This window comes from Gopherus evgoodei, chromosome 4 (genome assembly GCF_007399415.2).
Source record: "Gopherus evgoodei ecotype Sinaloan lineage chromosome 4, rGopEvg1_v1.p, whole genome shotgun sequence".
NCBI classification, from domain to species: domain Eukaryota; kingdom Metazoa; phylum Chordata; order Testudines; family Testudinidae; genus Gopherus; species Gopherus evgoodei.
The window spans coordinates 43,789,998-43,815,968 of record NC_044325.1 but is presented as its reverse complement, the minus strand read 5'-3'; the positions used below and the strand labels follow the sequence as shown (position 1 = coordinate 43,815,968).

Here is a 25,971-nt window from a genome sequence, read left to right as displayed (position 1 = left end):
CCTTTCTCTCTGCCTATGGCATACATCCTCACTTCATACTCTGCTTCAGATCGGGGGTCTCCACATCTCCTTTACATGTGACCCCAAAGATCTATATTTTCATTTCTTGATTTTTCCTGAGAGCAATCCTCCCCTCTCACACCCAACAATTTCATTTATATACGGTAAGTGAAAAAATACAGCAGCACATCAATGTAACCTTTATAAGCCTATGCTGTGGTAAAAGGGATTGGAAAGCACTGGAGAACAAGAATGTGAGTACAGTCGAACCTCAGAGTTACGAATACCTCAGAAATGGAGGTTGTTTGTAATTCTGAAATGCTCATAACTGAACAAAATGTTATAGTGGTTCTTTAAAAAGTTTACAACTCAACACTGACTTAATACAGCTTTGAAACTACTATGCAGAAGAAAAATGCTTTTAACCATCTTAATTTAAATGAAACAAGCACAGAAACAATTTCCTTATCTTCTCAAATCTTTTTATTTAAATTTTCCCTTTTTTTTTTAGTAGTTTACATTTAACACAGTACTGAACTGTGTTTGAGTATTTTGGTTGTTGTTTTTTTGTCTCTGCTGCTCCCTGATTATGTACTTACAATTCCAAATGAGGTGTGTGGTTGCCTGGTCAGTTTGTAACTCTGGTGTTGGTAACTCCGAAGTTATGAAGCTATGAAGATGCATGGTAATGGGACCTGTTTCTTGCCACAAGGCAGTGCAGACTTCCAGACCTAAAACCCATGACTGAAATAATACTTAGAATGGACACAGGGCTTTTTATAATCAAAGTTCTTTACATATATCTAATTAAACCTCACAACCTCCCTATAAGGTAGGTAAGTGTTGTTATCCCCATTTCACAAATAGAGAAACTTGAGGCAGAGAGGTTAAGTGACTTGCCTAAGGCCAGGTGAAGTCCTCAGGGCCAGGACTACAACACAAGAGGACCTCAGCTTTCCTCAAGCCTACACCTAAAGCACTGAAAACCTCTCTCTGCCAAATGACAAAAGGGATTTAATGAGTTGTTTGAATACCTCAAATTGCTCCTAAAAAAACAAGCAGCACCTCACCTCATTAAAAAGAAATATCAAATAGCCAGTGCAGTTTGAGATGCACGTACCATAATTAATACAGATCTATCACTGCCCCATAGCCAAGCATCATACAGTAGGCCTGCCATTTGTTGATATGGCTCAGGATTATCAAGAGAATGGGTTTCAGTAGCCTTTACTGATGTGAGAAGTCCCATTGACTTCAATGGGACAATTTACATGAATAACGACTAAAGAATCAAGCACTATTTCCACTTTTCCCATGACTGCAGCACAGCTGCAGGGAAGGGGTGGTGATTCCATAAGTCTTGAGTAGCAAAGTCTGAATTCCATTCTTTCTCTCCCTAAACATGTTGTTTGCCATTTTACACATGATTTCCTTGGTTTTCATATACTTCCTACCTGTTTGCTAAATATTGCATACATGAGTTTTTAAAGTGGACAGGGAAAATAAAATTTTGACCCAAGATTCTTTTTAATAAAACAATTTTAAAAATCTAATATTAATACAAATGTTAATTATTTTTTTAAAACTTCAGTGATGAGAATGTACTTATAGCAGTATGTAAAACCTCCACTCAGATACTTGCAAATCAAGCAGTGGGCTACTGTAATGGAATACAATTAGCCTGATTCATCTATCCTCACAGTACAAAAATGAAATGCCAAATAAAAAGCACATTAAAGCAACATTAAAAAGTAGATTTAAAAAAATCACTTTAAATTATGTAATTATTCAGATTTTCGTACTGTCTAGAAGCCCTAGTCATGGGCCGGGACTCCATTGTGGTAGGTCCTGTATGCTTTATTTGTAAGAGCAGAAAGGCGAATAACTGATTTTTAAATGATTTTTAGTCTCACATTGTCCCTTAAACAATGGTGCTGCATATCCACACTTGTCATTGGGGCCTTACATAGCTGGACAGCAAAGACAATGCTTACTTTGATGTCATAAGCATTTCCATGGCAACCTACTTATGTCATACACAGACTATGAAGCAGAGGGACCGTGGATGGAAATGGTGTTTAGCAAGGTGCACCCAACAAAATGTCCCAATTATCTGCTTTGATCATGAGAATTCTTATAACGACCCCATTCATTTAAACAATATTTAGTTGTAAGTAATGTGAGGTGTATTTATGATCCAGCCAGATTCTTTACACCTGCCTCCCTAGGCATGCCCCAACACAGCTGAGGATTGCAGATCTCCAGGGAAGAAGAAAAGGGTGGGGTCCTACCAAATGACAGAACCTTCTACCATGAGGAAGTTTCAAGCCCTAACTTGTAAAATATGTGCAATTCACTAACATAAAAATAAAACCATAAGAACTAAAAAGATACAGGAAAGATGCTGCAATCCAATCACGGAAAGACCTTATACAAGTTGCTCCTTCATTAGACACATTCAGTTATCAAGAAGCACTGCTTCCTCAGATAGCACAGAGATGTCTGCATTAAAAGAGAGAGATACACAAGTGACTGGGAATTTCTGCATCATTTCCCAATACTTACCTGTCACATGAACTTCCAGTCAGCCCTTCAAGGAAAGATTAATTAATTGATTCATCAATTTGCCTTGGTTTCTGGTCCTTTTTAACTCAGCTTGACAAATGTCCATGCGAAGATCACACAGTTGGTAGTGTCCCTTTTGCCTCCATCCCTTCCACCCCCAAAACAGTAATGATCAAGGGGTACAACTATACATTGGGGAGGTGGTCAGGGATAAAGTTGATGGGGAAAAAAACTAAATTCCAGGCTGCAATTGAAATTTTTTCATGTCAAAAGAATAAGAGTACATTCAACACTTACCAAGTTACATTTCTTCAAAGGATGCTTCTTTCTGAAGTAGAATAGGAAACAATCCTTCACGGAAGGAGGTGAAATAAAATAGATGCACTAAATGCCCTTTTTCGCCTTTACATTGTAAGCTCTTAAGGGAAGGGATTTATATTTATTATATGTGTAGTGTACAGTATCAAGGACATTAATAGCATTAAATAAGTAATACATTACAGTAAAAATAAAGTATATGGTTTACCCCTGGCTGGAGCCCATGCCAAAGCTTGTTCCTTAGTTTTAGTTCCATGGGTTTTGCCCCGTCCTTAAAATTATTTTAAATATTTTTTTCTTTACAGAAAAGTAAAGGAAGAACCAGTACTAGGAGCCAACGCCTATTATGTCAAGTTGATCAGATCAAAGTCAGCAGCAACACAAGCTCAGTCAGAGGACTATAAATTCTAAGATCTGTAATTCCAACAATAGGCCAGATACTCAGTCCTCCTGCCCCTGCTTCCTTCCCCACAAAAAGTGTCTGCCCTACCCCAGCTGTACACCAGTCTAAACATGTTTAATAAAAATCCAGGCTGATTTTTCTCCTTCACTCTGCAACATGCTTAGCGAAAGATAGAATCATAGAAATGTAGGGCTGGAAGAGACCTCGAGAGGTCATCAAGTCCAGCTTCCTGCACTGTGGAAGGATCAGGTATACCTAGCCCATCCATGACAGGTGTTTGTCTTGTTCTTAAAAACCTCCAATGATGGGAATTCCACAATGTCCTTCCTTGGAAGCCTATTTCAGAGCTTGACACCCATATAATTAGAATGTTTTTCCTAAGAGCTAACCTAAAATCTTCTTTGGTGCAGATTAACCACATTACTTCTTGTCCTACCTTCAGTGGACATGGAGAACAACTGATCACTGTCCTTTTTATAACAGCCCTTAACATACATGAAGACTGTTATCAGGTCCCCTCTCAGTCTGCTTTTCTTAAGACTAAACATGCCCATTTTTAAAAACCTTTCCTAAGTCATGTTTTCTAAACCTTTTATCATTTTCGTTGCTCTCCACTAGACTCTCTCTAATTTGTCCAAAACATTCCTAAAGCGTTGCACCCAAAATTGGGCACAGTACTCCAGCTGAGGCCTCACCAGTGCTGAGTGGGACAATCACCTCCTGTGTCTTACATACAACATTCCTGTAAATACACCCAAAAATGATATTAGCCTTTTTTGCAGTTGTATTACATTGTTGATTCATATTCAATTTGTGATGCACAATAATCCCAAAATCCTTTTCAGCAACTCCTCTTGCCATTTATTCCCCATTTTGTAGTTGTGTATTTAGCACTTTTCTTTATTGAATTTCATCTTGTTGATTTCACACCAATCTCCAATTTGTTAAAGTCATTTGAATTCTAATCCTGTCCTCCCAAGAGCTTGTAACCCCATCCAGCTTGGTGTCATCTGCAAATTTTATAAGCATACTCTCCCTGTCATTATCCAAATCAATACTGAAAATATTGAACAACACCAAACCCAGGACTGATCCTTGTGGGACCCCATTAGATACATCCTCCCAGTTTGACAATGAACCATTGATAACTACTCTTGAATACAGTTTTTCAACCAGTTTTGCACGCACCTTATAGTAATTTCATGTAGACCACATTTCCCTAGTTTGCTTATTAGACTATCATGTGGGACTGTTTCAAAAAAATTATTAAAATCAAGATATATCACATCTACTGCTTCCCCCACCCACTAGGCCAATAACTTTGTCAAAGAAGGAAATTAGGTTGGTTTGGCATAACTTGTTCTTGAGAAATCCATACTGGCTATTCCTTATAATCTCATTGTCCTCTAGGTGCTTACAAATGGATTAATAATTTGTTCCAGTATCTTTCCAGTATCAGAGTTAGGCTGACTGATCTATAATTCCCGGGGTCCTTTTTCTTCCCCATTTTAAAGACAGGTACTATATTTGCCCATCTCTTGTCTTCTGGGACCTTCCCTGTCCTCCAGGAGTTCTCAAAGATAATTGCTCATGAACTCTAAAGCCAGAAGGGACCATTGTGATCATCTGGTCTGATCTCCTGCACGTCATAAGCCACAGAACTAGTAACCACTCCTGTACTAGACCCATGACCTCTAGCTGAAGTACGGATGTCCTCAAATCGTGATTTAAAGACTTCAAGTTACAAAAACTCCACCATTTACTGTGGTTCAAACTAGCAAGTGACCTGTGCCAATTTGACCTGGGGGAAAATTCCTCCCCAACTCCAAATATGGCCATCTATTAGATCCTGAGCATGTTGGCAAGATCTATCAGCCAGAAACCTAGGAAAGAATTCACTGTAGTTACTCAGAGCCCTCCCCATCTAGTGCCCCATCTCTAGCCATTGGAGATATTTGCTACTAGCAGTCACAGATAAGCCACCTTATCAAGCTCAGCCTTTAAACCAGTTAGTTTTTTTGCCCACACTGATCCCCTTGGAAGGCTGTTCCAGAACTTCATGCCTCTGATGGTTAGAAACCTTTATCTAATTTCAAGCCTAAACTTGCTGATGGTCAGTTTATATCCATTTGTTCTTGTGTCAACATTGGCCCTTAACTTAAATAACTCTTCTCGCTCCCTGGTGTCTATCCCTCTGATGTATTTATAGAGAGCGATCATATCTCCTTCTCAGTCTTTGGTTAGGCTAAACAAGCCAAACTTCTTAACCCTCCTCTTGTAAAGTAGGTTCTCCGTTCCTCTGATCATCCTAGTACACCTTCTCTGCACCTGTTCCAGTTTGAATTCATCTTTCTGAAACATAAGAGACTAGAACTGCACATAGTATTCCAGATGACGTCTCACCAGTCCCTGTATAATAGTACTAACACTTCCCTTTTTCTACTGGAAATAACTCGACTGATTCATCCTAGGACTGCATTAGCCTTTTTCACAGCTGCATCACATCAGTGGCTCATAGTCATCCTGTGGTCAGCCAATACACCCAGGTCCTTCTCCTCCTCTGTTGCCGCCTGCTGATATATCCCTACCCCATTTTATAGCAAAAAATATTTTTGTCGCTCCCTAAGTGGATGGATAGCTCAGTGGTTTGAGCATTGGCCTGCTAAATCCAGGGTTATGAGCTCAATTGTTGAGGGGGCCATTTAGGGAACTGGGGTAAAAAAAACAACAACTGGGGATTTATCCTGTTTTGAGCAGGGGGTTGGACAAGATGATCTCCTGAGGTCCGTTCCAACCCTGAGATTCTATTCTATTTAAGTGCATGACCTTACACTTTGCACCATTACATTTCATCCCATTTCTATTACTCCAGTTTCAAGGTCATTCAAATCTTCTTGCATGATATTCCAGTCCTCCCCCATATTGGCAATACCTCCCAACTTTGTGTCATCTGCAAATTTTATTACCTCACACCCACTTTTTGTGCCAAGATCATTAACGAAAATGTTAAATAAGATTGGTCCCAAGACAGTTCCCTAAGGACCTCCACTAGTAACTTCTCTCCAGTCTGATAGTTCATCTGTCAGTATGACGCACTGTAGTCTTCCCTTTAACCAGATCTTTATCCACTTTTCAATTCTCATATTAATCCCTATCTTCTCCAATTCAGGAAATAATTTCCATGTGGAACTGTATCAAATGCCTTACTGGAATCCAGATATATTAGATCTACAGCATTCCTTTGTTTAGAAAATCTTTTAGGGTGACCAGACAGGAAATGTGAAAAATCAGTATGGGAGTAGGGGGCAATAGGAGCCTATATAAGAAGAAGACCCAAAAATCGGGACTGTCCCTATAAAATCGGGACATCTGGTCACCCTATCAAAGAAATAAATCAGGGTTGGTCTGTGGCAATCTACCTTTTGTAAAAATTTATTTTATTGTATCCCAATTATTGTTAACCTCTACGTCCCTAACTACTTTCTCTTTCAAAATTTGTTCTAAGACCTTGTGTGCAATTGAGGTTAAACTAATGGGCCTGAAGTTTCTTGGATTACTTTTTTCTCTCCTTTCTTACAACCCCCAAATTTATGGATTCATTTAAAAATCCTTGATAGTGGGCTTGCAATTTTATGTGCCAGTTCCTTTAATATTCCTGGATGGAGATAATCCAGGTCCCTTGATTTGGTCCCATTAAACTGTTTGAATTTGACTTCCACCTCAGATGTGGTAATTTCTATTTCCATTTCCTCATTCCCATTAGCCACTGTGACACTATTCCTAAACTCCTCACTACCCATATTAAAAACTGAAGCAAAGTATTCATATAGGTGTTGGGCCATGCCTAGATTATCTTTAATCTCAACCCCATCCTCAATGCTTAGTAGTTCTACTACTTTCCGTTTTCTTTTAATTTATATGGCTAAAGAACCTTTCACTATTGATTTGAATTTCCTTCGCAAAGTCCATCTCTGCTTGGCTTTTGGCAGTTCTTATTGGTCTATACTGTAGCACTTCAGTATAGATAGTACCTATGCCAACAGGAGGGATTCTCCCACTGGCACATGTAATCCACCTCCCCAAGAGGCAATAGTTAGGTTGACTAAAGAATTTTTCATACCCCTTACCAACATTGTTACACCAACCCAATTTTCTAGTGTAGATCAGATCTTTCTTACTACCAAGCAGTAGCTTTCCTTGCTGATCCATCCCTTCTTCCATTCCCTGCAGGCTTTCTGCTTTCTCTTAAACCTGGTAAGCAGGAAATTAGGTTGGTTTAATTACATTGATCAGGGTGTGAAAAATCCACACCCGAGGGGTGTAGTTAAGCCAACCTAAGTCCCCATGTAGACAGTGCTAGTTCGATGGAAGAATATCTCCATTAACCTAGGTACTGCCTCTCGGGGAGGTGGATTACCTGTGCCAATGGGAGAATCCCATGTCAGCATAGGTACTGTCTGCACTGAAGTACTACAGTGACACAGCTGTGCCACTGTAGCATTTTAAGTGTAGACAAGCCCTTAATAACCTGCTTAAGATGATTGTTCATCCAGTTTGGTCTGCAAACCTTGCCTAAGAATTTTTCCCCCTTGCTTGGGATACAGGGTTCAGATATGTTCTGCAATTTTGACTTAAAGTAATCTCAAACCTTCTCCACATTCAGATCCTTGAGTGCTTCAGTCCAGTCAACTTCCCTTAATTTTTTAAGTTTGCCCTTTTGAAATCAAGGATTCCTCACTGCAAACCTATTCAGTATTTTTCACAGTATCGAAGTTAGGCTGACTGGTCCATAATTCCCCATGTCCTTTTTCCTCCCCTTTTTAGAAATAAGTACTATATTTGCCCTTCTTTAGTCTTCTGTGACCTCACCTGTCCTCCAGGAGCTCTCAACAATAATTGCTAACAGTTCTGAGATTGCTTCAGCTAGTATGCTAGGATGAATTTGATCAGGCTCTGCCCACTTGAATACATCTAATTTATCCAAATATATTTGAATCTGTTCTTTTCCTATTTTGGCTTGCATTCTTTCACTCTTTGTTAACATTAATTGTGTTGAGAAGAGAGTGTCTTAAGACAGATTTTGATCATAACAATTTAAAGCAACCTTCCTGCCTTTGATTTGAATGTACTAAGTTCTTACTGCAGCCAAAGGGGGAGCTCCTTTCCTCTGACACATACACACTCTATCCTTCACCCCAGTCCTTAGTGTATTGCATCAGCAAGAACTGCAGCAGGCTCTAGCCTTGAAACCATTTGCATGAAGGACACTGGAAGAAAGCAAACAGCCTGGCATTGTAAGCAGTGCAACCATTTCAGACGTTTGTGGTTATTACACGTTTCCTTATTCCGACCCAGGAGGGAGGGGGATCAGTAGTTGGAGCATGCGTCTGACGAAGGGGATATTCACCCACAAAAGTTTATGCTCCGATACATCTGTTAGTCTATAAGGTGCCACAGGACTGTTTGTTGCTGTTTACAGATCCAGACTAACACGGCTGCCCCTCTGATAGTTGGAGCAGTAATCAAAGGGCACACAGTACCTGACCTTGGCTAAATCACTTAGATTACCCCTGTGGAAAATGGGTAAACTAACACAGAGTGGGTATACCCTTGCTTCCTTGGTGTTGCGATCCTTAATTAATATTAGTAAAGCATTGAGAACTGTGCATGAAAGGGCCTTGCTTATAGCAGGGCAAAATATTAGTATTACCTCAGTGAGAAGCCTCTGTGCTGGCCCCTAAATCCCATTGGAGTCACCCTCCTCATGGCATTTGGGCTTCAGTACTCTAAGATCAGAGACAGTACACACATTAAACTAGAAGGCTGCTGGCACAGTCAAAGTCAGGCTGCTTAAGTGGTTGTTTGGCCCAAAAGACAGAGGAAATACTGCCCTAAACTTCCACCATGGCTGCTTTCTCTGCACATTCCTGTGATTCTGATTATTACCCAGCCTGCAGATAACCCTGAGTCAAGGCTTTGGAATGAGCCTAGCTGCCAGGAGCTGCATGTTCTGAGTGGAGAGTTACAGTTTAAGCCAAGGTGAAGCTCCTTCCCTCCAGCCAGCTGTACCCTGCCTTCCTCTGCTTCATATAGCCACCCCTTCACCTACTTGCAGAAAAGGAGATTTAAACTCCTTTGCTCCCAAGAGCACACACAGGGATCAGTCCCATTGAGAATCTCTCAACCTAACAGTAATCCTGAGGAGTTTAGCCTCTACTAATAAATCCCATCCCCATCCCCTACCAATCTGCTTCCATGCAAATCCACTTGTAGGTTACTTGAACAATAGCAAAACTGTAATCAGCCCTCCCCTCTGGCAGCTTGCAGGAAGGGAGGGGAGGAGGATGATGACAGTGGGGAATTCTGCTCGGCTCCTTGAAGCTGTACAGACATGTTTCACGTCCCCCATTCCAATCCTTTCTGCAGAGGGAGGGGGGAGAGTGTCACATGACTGTCTAGTCCAGGGCCCAGTCAACTGGAGTTAATTCCATCTGTGTTCACATGCCATGGCATTCCAGTGCCGCCTCTCCCAGGGTTTTGCCTCTGCAAAGCAGCCAAGAACAGAGCTGCTGCTGCAGCAAGAAAGTGGGGTGGGGTTTCCAGCCTGAACCTTTATTCACAGCGCAGCTAAACAAAGCAAAGTTCCTTTCTCTTTAGCAAGAAAATAAACCCGCCTTTGAGTTAGCCAATCCCCCTAACAGCTCTAGGTATTTACTCACAGACTGTTCACAGCTGGGGAGAAAACACAGCTTTTGCTCCAGCTCTCTTTAAGTGAGGGAAACAATGGGAAAAAACAGATCAGAATAGGGAAGGAATAGTTCTTTTCCTTCCAAGAAACCATTCTTCACCTAACATGGAGAGTAGCAGCAAACAACTTTTTGAGCTTTCTTGGTGAAGGGGATTAAACCAACAGAGAATGTGTTTTAGCTACGGTTGGCTTGAAGGGGAAGGGGAAAGGGTTCTGATCTGATGCCAACTCAGCTGAAATGTAAGAAGCCTGACCCTCCTCACCCTTACCCCCCCACCCCCACCTCCTTCAAATAACCTTAGAAGGGTGCAATGGGAAGGCAATCCACACAGCAGCAGGAGGAATGCAGTATCACCCAGTCAGCAAGCTTGTGTGTGTATGAGACACTCACATTTCTTTGGCTGCTGCAGCCACCATCAGCAAAAGAAAGAAATCAAACAAGCTCCATTTCAAAAAGGCAGGAAGCTAGCCGGACTATAAAATATACTTACCTTTAAACTAGCTGCCCCCATGTAATTTAACCCATTCAACCGGTCTGAAAATCATCTTGGACAGGCTTGTAGCAAGTGTCCCCCTCTACACCACCTCCTCCACTTATCTAACTGATCCCCTTTGCTTTTCTCTCTCTGTGGACAGGTTGTTGTTTTTAATTCTGTGGATGGCTGACAGGGCATGGTGGGTTTGCTATCAGAAATTTAAAATAACATATAATCTCTCATTATTCGCTTAATGGGGGAAAAACCAATGTTCACCAAGAGAGAGTTTGATTCCTCCAAAACCCTTTCTTGGAGGGTAAGGAATGTGGATTTAGGCTGTACTGTAACATTCTCATGTCAAACACATGTAGAGGCACTTTCCTCTGAGAAGAATAGTTGTGAAACAGCCTCACTACAGACATGCATTTTTAATTTTAAAGATAAACAGAGAAAAAAATATGTCTGCAATTGTTTTCATATTACAATGCAGACAGATCCATTCCCTTCAAATGTTCTTTTTATTAGCAATTCCAAATGCAAAGACTGAATTATAGAATGAAATCTGATTATAAAACGTCCAAAGACCTTCAAAACAATCCCAATATCCTTATGCAATTTATACCAACACTGATAATATTTTAAAGTATATATTTTTCCTTTTATTTTGGCGGGTATAGTCACATCCGCTCCTCCTCCAAGGAATGAATATTAGGGAATATGTGCAGTGTTTTTCTGGTAGAAGATGCATGCTGTAATGGATTCTGATGGCTGAAAGCCAAGGGGGAAGCTGTTCTACTTCAAGAATAGCCTTATAAGAGTCAGCATTACATTGACAGTTCAATAGTCTACTGAAAATTTACAGGATGTGTCACTTTGGCACAGAGAGAGGCTGCTAAGGCACAACATAAACCAGCCTACTATGAATGGAGAATGGCTGCATACCAGCAAAAAGAAAATGGCAAGAATTGCAAACCAACCACTACATAGTAGTACAGTTGTGAATCTCAGATCTCTAGAGACAAAGCCCTTTCCTTGAGGTGAAGAAAAATTCTGCTTAGTTATAAGACACCTAAAGAAGTAAGACAACCTCTATCCGGTGACTACTACACGTTTTCAAAGGTATGTTGGCAGCCAGTCTGAGTTTAAAGAGACTGTAATTTCAAAACAAAGGCACACATGGCCAGTTTGGGGCTAAAATGTTGAGTGACGCTGGGATCATGTTTGTATGCATAACACTGCTAAAAAAAATCACCACAAAGATAAAAAAGATTTGCTTTAAGTAAGACTTGCCAAGGTTGCTAAGATCACAGCTCCTAATCAAACTGTGCAACATTTTCAACATAGATAACCCATCCCCTTTGCTACAACTGTGTTAAGTTTTGTTCAAACATATAAATCTCTAACTAAGAAAGAGATGCCAAGTTTTTAAAAAATATCCTCAGCCATGCTTATTCTTCCCCATTTCTTAGCAACTAAAGGTCTAAAGCTTCTATATATATCAACTGAATCTTTGTAACTGAACCCTGCCCCCCTCCCAAAGATTACAGCTTGTTTGTCAGCTGTGGACATCTTCAAAAAGAAAAAAGCTGATGGAGTGGGATCAAAGAAACGCTGGCTGATATGCCCAGACTGGCTGCTTAATGGGTCACAGTAAAAGAAAAGGTCATTTGGTTACCAAAAAAAAAACCTTCCATACAACAAATGCCTTCTAGCTATGGTTAACTTTAATTAACTGCAGTATTACAATTCAATTCAAGCTTATTTTCCATACACGTTCACTGTCTCACACCTTTCTCTTGTCTGCTAAAAATCAGATTGGCAGTTCTTGAAAACTGACTTATTTAAAAAAAATACTAAACAACAACAAAAGCTTTTGGAGAATACTTAGCTATAGTTCTTTTCAATTATCTAAATCCACCAAAACAGAGCTTTCTATAATTAATGACTGATTGCAGTATTACAAAGATTGCTCTACTTATATATTCATTTAAACCAGCATATTCAAGTTTTTATGACACAGTGAAATGCTGAATCGCCAGCAGTGTTTTCTGTTTTAATTGTGGTTACAGTCCACACATTAGTATGACTTTATTCTTATTACGTGTTAAATTGAAACTTCATGTATTTGCAGTAGGTAAAAACCTTGTTGGATAATCAATAAAACATCATTTTAATCCCGCTATCTCTGACTGGGGAATAAAATCTTATGTGGTAGCTCCATGTTAAAAAATATACACTTAAAAATACTATCAATATAAATCCACATTTTTTTAAAAGGTGTAGTTTGTATTCAATAATTAACTCAGAACCTTCTGTTGTGCATTATTAGCCCAAGTTAATTCCCTCAGAGGAATAGGTTATGAGATTCATAAGCAACAATACAAAACTTGGCATAAGATTAAAAAAGATATAAGGTCATTTTCTTAAAACTCGAGTATAATAATACCAAGGGATGAGTCTCAGAGCAGGTAGGAAAGGAAACCACAAAATAGCTGTATCTACAAAAAAGAGTAAGGATGCATAATGCACACAAAAAGACCATAGATTTAAGGCTTCCACCATTTCATTTATCACTTCTACCAGGAATAGAAACCAAGTTTATTATTAGCAGCAACCAGATACAAGGCCAAATGCCAACTAGACTTTTAAAAGTGCCTCTTCACATCATAGTGTTTCTTTTTTTTTTACAGGGTCCCCAACGTTCAATGAAACCCACTGCTCACAACCTATGACACAATGCCCTAGGGACACCTCTCTGGTCTGTTAATGATACTGCAAAGGGACCTATGCCGATGTTTTTGTTTAAGGTTTTTTATCATTCCTCCCATTTGCCTCACAAAGAGGACAAAGTTCACACTAGGTTTGTTTGCATTTTCTAGCCAGTAAGAGGCCTGTGTATTTACTTTGTCTGTTGACCACCTAATAGGTATTCCAATGTCCCACCCCATCATCTCCAGAAAATGCAAATATCACTTAAAAAAGTTAACACGATGAACCATCACATTTACCCACTGCCAGTAAGAATAGATTGTTATGCAGTGCAGTTAGTAATCATTATCCACCTGAGGGGGGGAGGGGACATCACAAACCCTGAACTGCCTATCAACTTAGTTTTCATCAAATGTTCATCAAAACAAAATAGAAATCCAGTTACTAGAGGCAATAGCTATACTCAAGTGCAGCACAAACTCCATAAATTGTTAGCTATCCTTTTTGTGCTGAGCTCAATTACATAGCTGTGCATTATCCAGAGTCCATTATCATTGCCAAGCTTCAATGAACACTTTTTTAATTGACTAAGGTTATTAGCCACAATGCTGGACTTTTGCATAAAAGAGGGTTGAATTTTTCTATCATTTCAGTCCTCAATATATTGTACATGCAAAGTGTAAAAACACTTTGCATCTGGAAAGCTTTAGAGGGGAAATGAGACGCAGAAACAGTAAACAGAAAATGCTTAGTCAGCAACTGTTACTGCAACATTAAAGGTGAAATGTAAATAGGCACAGAGCCAAGATCTAGATAGGTTTGATAACATCATCATACATATATGCAAGTGTGTGTACAAATGCCACAATTATCAGAATGAGATGCAAGATTTTGGATTAACAGACTTTTTAAAAGACAACATTTTGCATCTGTTGCCCAAGCTCTGAGAAAAATAAAACTTGCTACTCAAGAAGTATTAATATCAATTGAATTTATTACAATTTACTAAGCTCCAAGGCACATTACAGTGTTCTGTTAACTACTGAAATGTATAAAGGACAAACAGAGCATGTTTTCCATGTACAGCATTTTGCTCTACTGTTCAAAAGCATCCGTGCATCAATAAAGCAAAAACAAAAAACACATAAGATTAAAAACGTTCAGATCAATAGAAACAAACTGAAACATTTCCCTTACAAACTTGCAACAAAAAACACCCCCCAAACCACCCCCACCGTTTGCAAACAAAAAACAAACAAAACAAAAAAATAAAGTGAAAGACTAACACTCAGGGCTCCTAAAACATAAGCTGTCACCATTTTTGTAGCAATTTTTTTTTAGGCATCAACACTGGCCTTGGCAAAAAAAAAATTGTATTTTTTGTATTTTTTCTTTTTTTCAAGAAGTGCATACATTTACAAAAATACACACCAGCAGCAGGTAATCGCTAAGGGCTATAACTTTGTACCTAGCCAACACACTGCCAAAGAAATGAGAACAGGTATTATGTAGTAACCAAACAATAGTATATTCTGTTTAACAAAAACCAGCTCTATCCTTCAAATGAAGAAGAGTACATACCTTTGTTTCAAAATATAGAAACATACGACGAAAATAATGTCTATACATAAGACTAACTTTTGCAGTTTGTTATATTCACAATTCTACATCTTCAGGCAGCTGAAGGAATTTGATTTCCTATCTTTAAGGGTCTCTCTCCTTTTTCACTTTAACGTCCCCAGCTAAAATGGTAGCGATCTCGCCCTGCATAAATGCCCAAGGCACATTGGAACCTACTAGGGGGCATTTCTCTCCACTTGGGCAATAGACCTCGCCAGTTGCCCCTTGGGCCTTGATGCTCTCTCTGGAACAAGGGAAGCAGAACTTGTGGCTGGGCACAGATGGGCACTGAACAAAGTGGGTGTCCTCCAAGCGTTCGTGACAAATGGTGCAGCACAGGGGCCCGCTATTGGCCATGGGGGAATCTGGAATGTTTTGGGGGTGCACTTGGTCCATACCAGGGTGGGCACTGGGGGGAGGAGGGGCCACCTGCAGGTTCATGTCCCCGTTGCGGGAAGCCAAGCGACGCTGGCCCGGCACCGAGGCCGGAGACACCGGGCTGCTGCTATTCCTGCGGGTGGAAGTGGTGGAGTGAACCGAGCTGCCATCCTTGGGAGAGTGGGCATTGCCCAGTGTGTCGGCCACCGACATGAGGGCAGCCATGGGAGACTGTCCGTTTTGAGGGGCCGACTCGGGCGGGGTGGTCCGATTGGAGTGAGGCCCCAGAGGTGGTGGAGGGGGCCCCCCTCCGTGTACCGCCCCGAAGCCCCCAGCCGACATGGTGAGTTTAAGTGCTTCGCTCTGGCTGGCCATCCACTGCTGCCGCTGCTGCTCATCACTCAGCTTCAGGGCCCCCTCGGCCGAGTCGGAGGGCTCCGGGGACGCCTTCCTTTTGCGCATCCCCCCGCCGCCACCACCTCCCCCGGGGCCCCTGGAAGCGGCCCCGCCCCCCTGCGCCCCGCCGACTCCGGCTCCCCCCCGGGGCAGGCTCACCAGGGCTGTGGGGAGCATGGGGCAGCTAGCGTCCAGGTAGGGCTGGGGCAGCATGTCCGCGCCCACCAGCTCCTTGAAGAAACGCACAGACTCAGGCAGCAGGTCACCCAGGAGCCGCCAGTCGCCGGAGCCGTGTTTCTTCTCGTACTCCAGGTACTTGAAGCCGGAGGAGAGGCCGCGGCCAAAGTCCTTCATGCAGTCCTGGTACATCTGCTTGGCCACCCCCGAGGCGCTGGAGAAGACAGTGCCTGAGCCGCTCGGGTACTCAATGAAGAGCTTCAGCTCATAGTCCATGCCGGGCTTAGAGACTGCATCAAAGGCGAAGACGCGGCCGAGAAGTGCATGGTCCTTCTTGAAGCGGACCTCGTAGGGGGTGCAGCCGGCCAGAGTAAGCAGCGTGTCCCGCACAATCTTGGGCTTGCTGGCCCACTCCTCGGCCCGGTTCCGCAGACTCTCGCTCAACTCGGCCAGCGCCTCGGCGTTGCGCTGCTTCTCCTTTAACTCCCGCTCCTGATCGCTGCTGGACACCGAACCTGGTCGCTTACCACAGGCCTCGGAGGACGAGCCGCTGCCACCCCCACCGCATGTGCCCCCCTGGGAAGAGGCGGAGGAAACTGGGGGTCCCCCGCCGCGGCCGCTGAGCCCCGCGTGCGGCGGTGGTAGCGCCACGCCAGAAGCTGTAGGGCCGTTGAGTAAAGTCTGTGGAAGCAGATTGGGCGGCACGTTCATTTGGGCCCCGCCAGCCCCCGGGGGGAGGCCGGGCACGAGGCCCCCGTGTGCCCCGCGGCGGGAGGAGGAGGAAGAGGATGATGAGTTGGGGCTCTGGCGGTTCAACTCTGGGGGGCCGTCCTCAGGCGGCTTAGGGAAACCATTGGGGCCGCCCAGCCCGTTGGGCAGACGGGCAGCATGGCTGCTGCCCAGGCTTCCCGGGGGCGGCGGATATTCAAAGCGACTGCGCTGCTCGGCTGCAGCTGCACTGAGTCCGTAGCGGTCCAGGCTGGACTGGGGAAGCCCGGCAGAAGCTGCTTTGGAGGAGGCGTCCACATGGTTGAGCTGCTGTTGGGCCGCCGCGGCCGCTTCTTTGGCAGAGAGTGGCACAGCCTTGACCCCAACAGGAGGCGGGGGGCCTGGGGAACGGCCGTCCTGGAAGCAGCCATGCGCCCTCTTCAGCTGCCGGGCCGTCTCAATCACAAATTCTATGCGGTCCGCACCCTCGTAGTTCACGCAGCCTCGGCACACGGGCTCAGTGAAGTCCCAGATCATGGCCCAGGGCATGCGGGGCAGGTCACACAGGTAGCATGACTGTCTCCGAGACGAGGACACCTGCGCAGCGGACATGGTGGAGCTAGCTGCTGGAGCTGCCTGCTGCTGTGGAAGGGGTGGGGGTGGGACAGGGGTATCGCTCCGTCTACCACCCCCTACTAGTACTGAAGAGGGGGGCTCTCAGACCTGGTGCTATTGCCCCTTTGGGCAGGGGTCGTCTAGCTTTTCACTCACTGTGGCTGCTGGACGGGGCTTCTTCTATCTGGTGCAGACACTGTTGCCCCTGGGGTGGGGGATCGCTGTTACTGTTCCGATGGGGGTGGGGGTCGTCTTCCAGCCTCTTCTGTTTCCCTGCGTTGTCTTGATTTCCGCTGCTCCTCCTCCCAGAGAGGAAGGGGGTGCACGGTGGAAGACGGGGTCCCCTTTCTCTTCGCAGCTGATGCCTTACGAGCTCGAACTCAGCTACCTGCTGATCCGCTGGTTAGAGAGGAGACCACAAGGAGCTGTTCGGTCCCGGGAGCCCTGGCGACTTTCCCGAGCCCTAGGCGCACAAGATGAGGGAGCAGCCCGAGGGCAGCGGCGGCGACTCCTCACGGCGGCAGCAGCATGGCGAGCGGCGCCGCCTGCTCCACACTCACATCCTCGATCGCTCCTCGGAATTTCAATTTGGAATCCTGAGTGTCACTGTGTGCTACTCTGCGTTCCAAGCCCGGCTCTGCCCCTCCTCCCCCTGCTCTCCCCCCTCTTTTCCTCCCTCCTTCTCTCTCCCCGGCTCGGATGCCTCCTGGGTGGAGCCCTCACGTCACCGCCACGCTCTCTCATCTTCCCCCTCCCCCTCTCTGCAGTTCCCCTTTCGAGCACTGACCAGCTTCTTCCCCCTCCCCCCACTTCCTCTGTCTATGGACCTCTTGTTGCTCTGAAATTGCGCATGCTCGACATTCTGCCCGTTTCCTCCCTTCTTGTGTGTACGACAGCTGAAGCGATGCAAGTCACCGCTGGAAATGAAAGGGAGAGACATACCAAGGGCTATGTTTGGAAACTTAAACACAAGATCACTCCCTCTCCCTCCTCCCCACCTCTCATGGCAGCGTCTCCAAAACGAAAGCGCAGCCAGGAAGCACTGCAGAATAATAATTTTTTTTCCTGGCTTAGCTTTCTAAATTCAAATGTCTCGTTTGCAGGAGTTTAGCTACGAATCGCTCCATTTAGCTTCCCTGGCAATTGCACAAGCTTCCTGCCACCAAGTCTTTCGGTGGGTTTTACATGCACTCCAGCTACTAAAGCAAACGTGCAAGGTTCCCAAACTAACCATGTTTGCAATCTTTATCCGATTTCGTTTTTTCAATTTTTCTGGTGACAGAATGACATAAACAATCCCATGAATACATCAGGAGCTGTTCCACGTTTGTTGTGTGTAAATGGGCCCTATTTGGTGAGTGTTTAAGACTGAACTGAGAAACATCGCGCAGCGTATAGCGCAAGGGTGTAAGAGAGGGCAAGCAGGTGCGTAATCAGTGTGATATCATCTCATTAATGCTAAGGGACAGGATTTCCCCAGTGCTTTGAGAATTCAAGGCTTTCGTTTTTCTTTTAAATAGCCTTTATACGTTTGCATTATAGTAACAAGCGTAATATTAAAAGCAGCCTACGTTAATGCAAATTAGTTGTAGGTTAGTTTGACTAACAGAAAACAACTTTTACTTTCTAAACTGCAATTCTGAAACTTGAATGTTCCCCTCCCCCTCCCTGTTGTGCATGCCAGTGCCCATGCTCAGAGGAGGGGCTGTGGATAACCCATTTTTATTCTCACTGCAGTCAGTTTCTGTTTTTGCAAACAATGAAATTGCTGTCCACTCCCAAAGAATAATACATTTCACTGTCGGGACTCGATTACTAAGAAACTTGCAAGTATCCCTCTGCATACTGCAAACAGCATTGCGTCACTCACTCATATTCCAGCTCTTACAATGTAACTAGCTACCCAGTGTGAGTCAAGATTCACAAGGGAAAATATTGTTACAGTCAGTGAAGCTGTAGGATATTACAGCTGGTTATGCTGGATAACTTATTCCTTTATATTAATATTTATTCAACTCTCTCCTTTATTGAGCAAAAACATTGACAAAATTGCCATTTGATTTTTTTCTCTGTCCTGTAAAGGCAGTTCTGATTTCGATGGCATAGTGCCACCTTTCCCTCATATACACAGGCATATATACAGCATTAGCAATTTACCACTTTATATGCTGATTATAACAATAGCTATACAAAATCAATTTATATTGTACTCTGTTCATATTTCACACTTTGGTGATGTTATTTCTTCAAATAAATATATTCCCTTCAAATCACCAATACTTCTCAATTCACTAATTGTCTAAAACATCCCAATGTCTGCTGATAATCTATAAAGAAGGCAACATTAATTTGGTAATTATATGATCTTATTTTTTAAGAGAAAGCTTGAAGAAATGCACACTATAGAAAGTTACAGAAGTGGTAGGAGCAGATAAAATACAGTAAAAGAATCAATTCTGACAAAGTGACTTTATTTTTTAAAAGGGGAAAGCTTACAGAGGCACCAGATAGAGATAAAAGTCCTTGAATTATTTGAGTCTCCTCTATGCAAAATTTCTGAAAGAGATGATCTCAAGGGAAAGTGGATTTCACACTTAGGAATTTCATACCTAAATTGTGGACAAGATAAAGGTTTCACAGAAGCAAGATTCAAGCAAGACAGCTGGAAAGCTAAAGTGAAAGTCTGCTTCCAGCAACAGTGATTTAGTGAAGGTTATAGGATTTCTACATGAATATGACTTTACGTGACTAAACAAGTGTGTTCTCTCTGATTCATACTAGGTCAGCTCTTCTGTCCTTTTTACTGCTGTATGTTGATCTTCATATGAGGAGAACTGGGCTATGGGAAAAGGTCACCTCCGCCCTTAAAAACTCAAATTGAGAGAGTTGAAGTTTTCCCCTTCATCTTGAGTGTCTGGGAATGCAGAACTCTAGGATATCCTGACTATATTTCACTCCCAGGGTTATACATACTCAACAAATGACAAGGCACTCCGTGTTTGAACCGCCCATCATCCAAGCTTTTCGCTCCACTGAATCCTTCTTCAATAAAGCCCTTTTTTGGTAACACTCACCTCATAGTAACAGGCAGACTCGTTGGCTCACAAGAACAGTCTTTATAGAGGGTGTAAATAATCATCACCTTAGATATAATCTAGCCTCAAAACCATTTACAGGTGCTGTCAACAACCTTTATAGTTTGTGTCTAGAAAGAAACTGAAGATTAGCATCTGTGACCCAACAGAACTGCCTTTACTTTTACTTGAAGGGATACACATGTTTGTTTTTCCATTGTGATTAAACCTTTATTTAAACTTTGGTCATGGGCATGTACTGTACCATTATGCAAGTAGTACTTGGGGATGAAATGCCAGCATTTCAACAATATGGCTAGCAGCAATGGTGATATCAGGAATACTAGTTGAAGAAGAGAACTGCAATGTAAATGCAAATAAATGCCACAGCCGTGGCACCTTCAAAAGGAACGGGTTGTCAGTATCAATCTAGTCTGTTAAAGGAAAATAGATTGAATGGTGGCAATGTAACAAACAAAGATAAAATCCATGGCTGCATTTGTCCTGGAAGGGTAGCAGTGTGCCTTTCTGCTCACCTCCCTTCTTTCTTTCTTTTGTGTCCTTTACCATGCTATTGGTAGGGCAATAGGAGTCCAGATCAGTCTTCTTGGATTTACACCAAACAAGTCTGATGTTTATTTAGCTCTGAAATAATCCCAGAATTAAAATTACGTTTGGAGGAGGAAAAGAAAGAATCCAAACAATTAAGGTACTGATTTGGTTCAAATAAACAAAAACAAAATCAGAAAACAAAATACCCAGTGGTTTGTTTAATAATAGGGCAGAGGATTAGCTGAGAGAAGAAGCTAAAGCAGCAAACAACTGATACATATGTATTTCTTTCTGGTCAGAATCATCAGTCAGCACTTTAGATGCAACTTTAGGGATTCTATTTAGATTAGCTGAAGTTTATGACCTGCCAGTACCCCAAAGACCAGGGGATATAATTTTCACTATCAGAAGTAAAATCTGCCATCTTCTACCTTTAGTTGAAGGATAAATGTTACAGTCTGAGACCAATAACCCCTTTTGCTGTATTCCTATTTCCCATGTTATTTACCCAAAACATTAATTAAGAGCACAGGCAAAGCTTTAATATCAGAGAAGGAAACAAAATGATCAGTGGAAATAACTGTATGAATACAAACCAGCAGGCACCTTTCTAAATGCAACTACAAGATATGGGAAGTAGAGAGTACAATGAACCATTAAGCATCTATAAAAACAAATGTAATATGTGCCTGACTGAAAACCAGTTAACTGGTCTCTGTTCCCTACCATTCTTGTGCATTAGCTTCTAAAATACTGGAATTAGTATTAATCTCATGGCAAGAATATTATTAATTATTGATCACCAGAACATTGTTAATGATGATGAACAATACAGTACAACCCCAAAGTTTCCAGCAGTATTAGGACCACATGAACTATGCACATGTAGAATAAAAGATCTGGTTCTAAATGGTCAGACTAGGGATATTTTTAAATCTTTGTTGATATTCTGCTCTATTTGTGAATTGTTTTGCACATAATCAATTCAGCAGTCATAAGCAAATGATTCCTTCTTTAAGAGCTCATCTACAGAATTGACATTTCCCTCAGTGGTCAAAATAGTAGCTACAGCTGACAAAAAAAAGCAGGAAGGAAAAGAAAGATCAGGAGTGTGATTTACATAAATTTACCCTTGTATAATAAAATACAAAACAAAAACAAATAAAAATAATATCAGAATAAAATTTCTGGTTTTATTAAAACAATGACAATATTAACACTGAAAACTAGTCAGGCTGTGCAGGGAAGTGTGTTAGTGAAATCAAATCACAAACACTTTAGCAGGGAATTCCAGAATTTTGTCAAATTAAAAGTTAAACAGCACTGTATTCTTCTATAAACTGCCAGGAAGCATCAAAACACTTAGGTACAAAGAATAAGAGTGTAATTATGTTTCTATTTATCATTTCAGTTAACTTTTCTCATCAGATTACAGTACCTGTGCTAAAATTCTTCAGCTACTGGGTCCTCTTGATAAGTGAAGGACTTGTTTTCAGTCTACTAGGTAGGAATTTTCATTCCTTTATTTTTATTTTTGTACATGGTGCCGTTCTCTCAAGTGACATTTTCCTCCCGTGCGCAATCTCTGGAATTTTTTATTGCTGATTTTCCTCCTCCTTTTTTCTTGTCATATTACCATTTTCTGCACTATTGCCCACACACTAACATTCAGTAATACAGGCCAGAGCTAACAGGTTCCTCTACCTGTGAGTCCTGTTGCTGCTAATGATGATGTCAAGCACTGATCTGGGTGTACAAAATAAATGACTTTTTTTCTAAACCATGCAAAGGTCCAGTTTCTTCTCCACAAAGCATACATGGTTCCTCTGTTATATCCATTCCAACCAGTTTCCATACAGCTGTGAGACCAGATTTTTGGTTATCAACATTTGCCAAACTTTACAGTGCAAAATCAGACACCTATAATTAATTCTGTTTGCTCTGCAAATGACTTGTGACTGATGGACAGTGCATTTTATGTGGAGTGGTCAGAGGCTGGGTCCTTCACCATTATTATTTTATCCATGGATCATGTATTCATCTTACATCCTGGGGACATCATAAACAATCAACAATAATGAATAAACTGAATCGGTACATTCTGTTTTTTTTTTAAAGGCTATTCACACCGATGGCCACTTGCACTTTCATGACAGTTAAGAATTTGCCAAACATTAGCTTAGTTACCAGCAAGACAGTCTTCCCCCTCCCCTCCACCCCATACACAGATTGTTTATCGAACGTGCTGCCAAGAAAAATATCCCTGCTTTTGGCCTCCACCAGTGATTAACAACACTTGAGAATTAAACAAAACTTTACTGTGTTTAAAAAAAAAAAGAAGTGGGAGGTGGGAAGGAGGAGGAGAGAAAGCCAAATTAGAAAAAGAAGAAATCAACTAAGCAAGGAGGAAAACTCAAATCTTTTAAGCTATTTGACAAAATATAACCTCCCATTCCCTCTGGAAGCAGGCCATTTGAGAGAAGTGAAACACCTCCTTCCCCAACCTCGTTATAAATGCTGATTAACACAGTACTCTTGAAAGAATGATGTTTAGGAGCACAAGACAAGGGTGGGAATAGGCGAGGGTGGGGAGGATGAGGAGTTTTTCTTTTTATTTGGACTTCTATCAAGATGAGGTATTGGAGGAAAATAAAAAAAAAATTTTTCAAAGACTGCTGGTAAAATTCCTAAGGGACCCCAAGTGCCAAAATTAACTGTCTTGGTGTATTACTTTTAGACAGTATTGCTTAGATGAATCAAGTCAAGTCTTCAAGCAGCAGCGCAAGATAGCTGCAAGATGAGAAAGAAGCACACATTTCTTTGTTGTTCTGTGGTAAAGCTCCAAAATTTGTGGAGATGTGTTTGTTCTTGGGCTTCTCATCTCATTCTTTTCCCCCATGGGGTACTTTGAATATTATGTCTTATGTTTAGTATGATGGATTTTTTTTGGAAATCAGAAGTATAAGAAAAAAGCAAAATATGAGAACAAAAAAGGAAAGATGAAAAATTGGAATGTAAAACACACACACACACATATATATATTGTACCTACTATAGTTTTCATTACTTTCCTGAAAAAATTAATGTAATAAAAGGTAATAAACAGTTCTTGAATGGTGGGATATAGACTAGTGAAAACAGTTTACTGAAATTAATGGTGGTGGATTGAAGCAAACCTCCACTTTGGAATTAGTGCCAGACATAGTTTTCCTGAACCCTGTCCAACTGCCTGAGCGACAGACAATTTTCATTCTATTTGTGCTAAAGGCTTATGACCAGTGCTGGAAAATGAAGCCCTTGCCCTTGATCTCAGTGCAGATTTAAAAAAAAAAAAAAAGCAGTGCTGTGCCAATTTGTTTCTTCTGCCAGTAGAAGTCCTTGTGCCTTGAGTAATGCAAAACAATAAGAAGTTCTCATGAAAACTCTCCATTGAAAGGAAACCCACCAAGAGCCATGTGTCTCTGCTGCATTCATCAGCCAGTTTCTGAGATTCTCACAATGTCAGCAAAATGCAGAAGGCAAGGGCAGAAAATATCTACTAGCCACTACTCAACTTTTTTTCTTTTCCATCTCTCACTGTTCAGCACTTAGTGACACTGGATATAAAATGTATTCTATCATAAATAACAACATTCCATTTTCTGCTCATGCTGATCTTTCTACACTCCAGTACTGCGTGCAAAATTTGTGCTGTGCACTCCCCGTTGTCTGAAGTTGATCCTATTTCTGAAGGATGAAATATACATTTGAGACACACTCATACAGAGTTATAAACAGTGGCTACACTGTATTGCTGTCAGCCAAGTAATCTGCAATTGCTTTTTCCTAGGTTATTAATAAAATCAGAATCCCAAGCAGCAGGCGTTTGCTTTCATTGTACAGTCTGCACTTGTGACATGGTACATGTGGAAAATTTTGAGTGCACTGCAGTGAATGGTCTGTGGGTTAGTTTTTAGCTTCCGCTAAGTACCTGGCAGGCTGCCATAGCTGAAGGATTCTGGGAACTGAAAGGCTCCCAAGTACAAACTGCCAGCATTAAGTAGTCCTGACAGCTCTGCTCCTTCCACACTTGGCAGCAGTTCAAAGTGCTCTTTCATTTGAAAGGCTGGAAGGCTGCCATGTGCAATGCAGATTTGCTGTGCCTGCTCTCATAAGGAACTGATAAATGCCGTTGCTGTTGCCATGGGGACAGAAGGCTATCAGAATGGCCTTGTGATCTGCAGCCTCTCAGCTCTGCAGGGTTTTTTTTTCGGGTTTTTTTTTTTTGATGGTGAAATAAATGTTCTAGAAAAGGTTAACTCTTGAAGGGTGGGAAGCGATGGTTTGAAACGACAGGGTGAGGTATTGCACACCTCTCTTACAAACAGTTTTGAACAAGATTAACACGTACCTGCAAACTATCCTTATTTGTGAAAGTCTGTCTTTGAATTTTTTGAGGGATGACAAGAAGAGAAAGAGAAGGGAAATCCTTTCCCCTCAGTCCATCCCACCAGAAATCTCTTTCATTTCAATGCTTTTCAACAGAATTAAATGGCTGCCCCCTTTCTTTCTGTAAATATCCCTGTTTGTAGTTTTCAGATGTTGGCAGGGATGAGTTAATTTGGAGCTCAATCCTGCAAGCTGCCAAATGCCAAAAGATCTCCTTGACGTCACTGGGAGTTGCAGTGCTCAGCAGGATCAGACCCATTATGTAGACTCCATGTATGGTTGATGTATGGAAAAAAGATGAAATGCTGCATTTTTTAAAAAAGAGATTGTGGTGACAATATAAACCCTGGAAGTGAAGCTCAGTTCATCACAGTCCCAAAGATTAAAATAAATACAGCCCTCAGCTATACATAGTTTGAGTATGGCTATGAATGAGTATGTACATCTATACATACAAACAAAAACATATATTTTAACCAGCAATTTACATCCATTTTAATGTTCATAATTTTCAACACATTACTCTTTCTGTTTCTGCAATAGCAATAAAATTAGGTCCTCCGAAGACATCTTGCTGAAGCACAGTAAATTCAATTCTGTTAAAACAAGGAGAATTCTAAGCATGACATCATATCATGGAACAATACAGTGTATATTTTCTATTTGTGAGACCATGCTATACAACTCAGGGATATAAAGTACAACATTACAAAGATCAAATATGAGAACACATCTGTGGATAGAGTATACATAAAGAGCAATTCTGCAAACAAAGCATACCATGATTGACATTTTAACTAAAAC

At 41.8% G+C, this 25,971-nt stretch overlaps 2 protein-coding genes across 2 annotated transcripts in view; both read right to left on the bottom strand.

Moving 5' to 3' along the window:
• The window catches only part of ANGEL1 (angel homolog 1), a 304,691-nt gene that overhangs the window by 185,408 nt on the left and 93,312 nt on the right, over positions 1 to 25,971 (bottom strand). The window lies entirely within an intron of this gene.
• Positions 14,194 to 18,212, bottom strand: IRF2BPL (interferon regulatory factor 2 binding protein like). The gene has a single exon (XM_030559057.1). The coding sequence runs from the start codon at positions 17,108 to 17,110 to the stop codon at positions 14,924 to 14,926; it is 2,187 nt and encodes a 728-aa protein (XP_030414917.1). The 5' UTR covers positions 17,111 to 18,212; the 3' UTR covers positions 14,194 to 14,923.

Bases quoted from the DNA above. Each gene is read 5' to 3' on its own strand.
- IRF2BPL (XM_030559057.1), bottom strand. From the start codon at position 17,110: ATGTCCGCTGCGCAGGTGTCCTCGTCTCGGAGACAGTCATGCTACCTG.